Consider the following 5056-nt stretch of genomic DNA (forward strand, 5'->3'; position numbering starts at 1 on the left):
TGACATTTAACCATATGCGACTATAATTTTTTACTAAAAGTTGCATTAAAATATAATTTTGTTACTATATAGTATATTCATAGCATGTAAGTAACATTTTAATTTCAACCATGAGGCTGGGCTGCTATTTCTTATTTATTAGTATATAGTATATGTAGTACTATTCCCATAATATTACATATAGTATTATATTTTGTGTATTATAATTCTATTTAGAACTGTATATAAGAATAAACTATGTTATACATGTACCTATCTATACTGTTTATTCAACATTATTACTATTAATAATTGTACCCTATTTATTATTGAACAATAGAGCATAACTATTATCTCTGATGTATTACAATATATATGATAGGAAATTACATAGATATTAAAAAATTATCCTCTATTCTGAAAGTCCGATGTCGATCTAATGTTCAGATTTACTCAGTATATTTTAATAGTTATTAGACTGGACAGATGTTCACGTTGCTGAATTTACTGAGCTGAAGACATATTAGCAACGATGTGTATGTGTGTGTGTACATATATATGTATGTATATTTTTTAATACAATGCCACTTCGGTCAATCCCTTGCAGGGACGATATCCATAAAAATAGCTCTGTGTTGCCCGATGAGAAGTGAATATTAGAGTTTATAAGAAAAAAATTTATCTGTAACAACAACCTTTAACAAGCTTTTCTTATCGCATTCATATTTCTATTGAAGGTGTTCCGCCCAGGAGTGGATGTCACCACTTGTGCTGTATGTCACTTGTATCCTGTGCAATACTTCTTCACTTGTCCCGAAATACACATTCTTGTGCCTGTTCTGCCATGATCCCCTCGCTCACATTCACCTTGTCTGCAGTTAAGATGAGCCGCTAATGTCCTCCGTAGGAAGATGAGCGTTGGAAAGCAAGGCCCGCGGACGAGTTCTTTGTCGTGGGCTGTGTTTCCTGTCCGTGCTGACGTCCTTATATTTATTGTCCTTCTCTCCCAGTGCCTGGAGCCGTGCAAGGAATCCTGGGACCTGTGGAAGCAGCAGTGCCAGAGCTTCTGTGAGGTAAGGCCACCCCCGTGCCCGTCCAGAGACGCTTATGGTGACATGTGACAATGATGCTCTGGGGTTCTTCTGGAACTTGGACAGTTCAGTTTACTCTGAGTGTGTGTGCGTGTGCGTGTGCGTGTGCGTGTCTGTGTGTAAATACACAGAAAAAGAAAAATTCTCGAGCCTTCTTTAAACCTAGCCCAGCTTGGACAGTTCGGTTTACTCTGTGTGTGTGCGTGTGTGTGTGTGTGTGTGTGTGTGTGTGTGTGTGTGCGCGTGTGCGTGTCTGTGTGTAAATACACAGGAAAAGAAAAATTCTCGAGCCTTCTTTAAACCTAGCCATCTGCTGCTCCTGTTATTAGTTAATCAAATAGAAAAAAAAATTCATTACCTATGGTCGGAAGATGGGAAGCTCTGTAAAGGTGCAAAGTGTTCCTACCTTCCCACCTTTCATCGTGGCGATGCTGTGGCTGCTTCTCTGCAAGACCGTGAAATTCTCATGCCATTTGAAAGAAGCTGAACTCCCCCCCACCGCCCGCCGCCTTTTTTTTTTGTATTCAAATCCAGTTTTATTAAAACTATTTGGGAATTCGGGGAGTATTACAAAGTCTTTGACTGTGGCCACTGGACACACTAGACGTGAGTTTATGCGTGTGGTTTCTTGTGGGTTTGGGTCCAGGTTCTTTTGTAAATCATCTGCTTTTCATTTCATTACCAAATGTCAAAGTACCTGAAGTTTCTCTATCTATAAGACCCTTTTCCTTGTAGACCAGGAATGTGTAAAATAAGATGGGAAAAATAAAACTCGCATTCAAAAACTTCTCTTCAAATATTAAGAACATAGAAAGGATACGAAAGACTATATTTCGTTTTCCAAGTAACAAGACAGGCATTGGATGTCTTTATTTATTGCTAATTACACTTCAAAGACCAAAGTGTTTCCAGAAGCTATAAAAATCTTCATTGACATTTCCAGTATGGTTCCAAGGAGTATAACACCAGGAGAGCACTTGATGTGGCCTTTAAAATCACAAGGCTTTTTCTTTTTCTTAGTGAGATTTTTCTTCTGCAGGAGCTCAGGGCAGTACTGGTGTACGTACTACCTTATAATTACCACCTGCGTTACAGGAGCTCTGAACATTGGCTTCGTAAAGCGTCTTGCTGGACAGTAAATGGTAGGAGGCTCCCGTCCAAGGCAAAACTTTAGCAGACGTCAAGGCAAAACCTCAGAGGGTTTGGTGCTCCTCGGCTGCTTTTCAGTGATGTTGACATTGTAAATGGAGCCCTGGTTCCAAATTGGCTATAGAATGTCATGGCGACTTTGTTTTAACGTCCTGTTCTTTGACCAAAGGCATGGCATGAATCAAAAGGGGGTCTGTACAAGTGAAGGCTCACGAGAAGCCGCCCCTTTTATGCGTAGTGTTTTATTACTGTCAGCCCACTGGGCTCCCCGTCCCCTGGGCAGAGGGCTCGGCCCCTGGGCTCCGTGGGGGGCACGTTACTCGTGTGTGCTTTCCCTCCCACAGCCGACAGCGTCGTCGTCCCGGACGACAGCTGTCTGGAAGTGACAGTCGTGCAGAAGCGGGGGACCGCTGCTTTGCTCACTGTCTCCTCGGGACAGACGGGGGGCCCAGCCCGGCCTCTGCTCAGATGCAACAGGGGATTGGGGGTCAGGTGGGCCGCACGGTGGCCCCTGTGACGATGGAGGGTCAGGGAGCCCACGAGGAGTCGTGCAGAGCGGTAGCTGGTGGTGAGCCCTGGAAATCCCAGAAGCTTCCATGAGGGGCACGGAGAGGGCCAGAAGACACAGCGCTGTGGCTTTGGAAGGAAGGGGCATCATTTCTTAGGATGGAGCCGGGGGCTGAGAGGGAGCATACCTGAGCTCCCGCGGACAGACGGATGGACAGACAGACGGACGGACGGACAGCGCCTCAGCCGCTCTTCTGCAGGAGGAGCCACTGTCGCCCTGCGGCCTGCGTCCCTCCTGACGGCACACAGACGATGGAGGGTCAGGGAGCCCACGAGGAGTCGTGCAGAGCGGCAGCTGGTGGTGACCCCTGGAAATCCCAGAAGCTTCCATGAGGGGCACGGAGAGGGCCAGAAGACACAGCGCTGTGGCTTTGGAAGGAAGGGGCATCATTTCTTAGGATGGAGCCGGGGGCTGAGAGGGAGCATACCTGAGCTCCCGCGGACAGACGGATGGACAGACGGACGGACGGACGGACAGCGCTCCAGCCGCTCTTCTGCAGGAGGAGCCACTGTCACCCTGCGGCCTGCGTCCCTCCTGACGGCACACAGATTCTGCTCCGAGGAGATCCCTGTGGAGTCGGGACCATCACAGCCGCCCTTCCCAGTGGCCGCGGAGACGGCAGGGCACACGCCGAGCCCACAGAGCTGGGGCACGGGGACTCGGAGGTCACCCAGGCGGTGGCTCCCGCCCCAGGCGCAAGCACAGTCTCCGACCCGTCTGAAGTCTTCCCCGTGGCCATGTGCCATCGCCCCGGCCGGGCTTCCCGGCCCCCTCACGGTTCTAGAAAGCGCTCGGCCTGGCTGCGGGACGGTGGGGGACGGTGTGTCTGCGGGACCGACGCGCCCAGTGCGTGATTTTCCCAACCGCACTTGTTTTTGGCTCTGGAAAGTCCCGTTCCACATTCTGGGACCAGCTGCCATGTCGGTGATTTGCAGGCTTTTTCGTAGGGCGTCTGTCGCCAGAGGCACTTGAGGCCGAAGACTTGATCGTCTGTGAAGACTTTGGAAGCGTGTTGTCACTGTGAACATCAAAATGCCTCGAGGAGTACGTAGGGACTGGCGGGAGCTCAGAGTTTCCGAGCCGCTCACTTTGTCGCTGACACCCCGGGTTAAGGAGAACCTCGTATATCTCTTTGGATCCAGCCCATTTCTAGGTATCAGGGATGACACAGAGGAGCATAAATATTGGTCTGTCCCCGCTCAAGGGAGCGGACGTATGATCCATCAGGTTTTCGAAAACAGTTTAGCTTGACACAGACGCTCCCGGCGAGCGTGCGCCGAGCGGGCGTGAGTGCAGTGTGTCTTCGCAGCACTTGTGCATTGCTGTGTAACAAGTTGCCACCAGACATGGTGGCTTCGAACAACACACAGTTACCATCGCGCAGTCCCTGTGGGTCACGCCTTCTCTGCGGGAGGGCCTCTCACGGCTGTCATCGCCGTGTGGGCTGGGCCGCGTTCTCAGCCGGGGTCCAGACCGGGGAAGAACCTGCCTCGAAGCTCATTCCGACTGTCGGCGGAATTCACGTCCCTGAAATCGGAGGGCCGAGGTCATGTTTTCTGCCGGGCCTCTCCGCTCCTACAGCTGCCCGTGGTCCCCTTCGTAAGCTGCTCCCAACCAGGACTATTTCCTTCTTCAAGATCAGGAAGATCGTATCTTCCGTCTGCTGAGACCGACTCTTGCATCTTAACATAACGTCAGGAGTGACATCCGTTCACCTTTGCCAATTCCGCTGCTTAGAAACAAGTCACCTCCCCCCCCCGTCCCCACAACATACATAAGGCACGGCGATGGCACCAGGCCGTGACTCAGTGGGCTCGGTCTGGGCCGTGTGTGCTACGGAAGGGGGATAAAAAGGAGGGGCCCAGGTCCCCCGAGACCCAGACCGGAGAGGAGGCATCAGAGAGGAAAGAGAACCGATGAGTAGGTGTGACGACGAGGGGACAGAAGCCATCGTGTGTCTTCCACGTTCTGTCAAGCACCCTCCTTCTGCGGCTTGCGTTCTGTCCTGTACCCACGCCGAGCATCCATCTATCTGTCCAAACCGAAACTTGCTGTCACGGCATCATGAGCAGCGAGACGTGCCACGCCGTTTCCTTCACAGACACATCGTCACTTACGGTCGTGACCGCGTGTCGAGATTGTTTTGTCCGAGCCCTGACAAGCGGGACGGAATCGAAGGGCATCGGACACCTTTCTCGCTGCCAAGTTCCAAGCGCGACGGCAGAGGCTTCTCCAACGGCCGTTTGCTCGGAAGTCGGGGCGACGTCTG

General features: G+C 50.9%; 1 protein-coding gene across 1 annotated transcript in view; it reads left to right on the forward strand.

Annotated features, from left to right (window-relative positions):
* The window catches only part of ANOS1 (anosmin 1), a 119423-nt gene that overhangs the window by 61678 nt on the left and 52689 nt on the right, over window positions 1–5056 (forward strand). Inside the window, exon 3 of the mRNA XM_025050986.1 lies at window positions 990–1052. Coding sequence (XP_024906754.1) covers window positions 990–1052 — 63 coding nt within the window. The remainder of the gene's footprint in view (window positions 1–989; window positions 1053–5056) is intronic.

The sequence above is a fragment of the Pteropus alecto genome, unplaced genomic scaffold, assembly GCF_000325575.1.
Source record: "Pteropus alecto unplaced genomic scaffold, ASM32557v1 scaffold18, whole genome shotgun sequence".
Classification (NCBI taxonomy): Eukaryota; Metazoa; Chordata; class Mammalia; order Chiroptera; family Pteropodidae; genus Pteropus; species Pteropus alecto.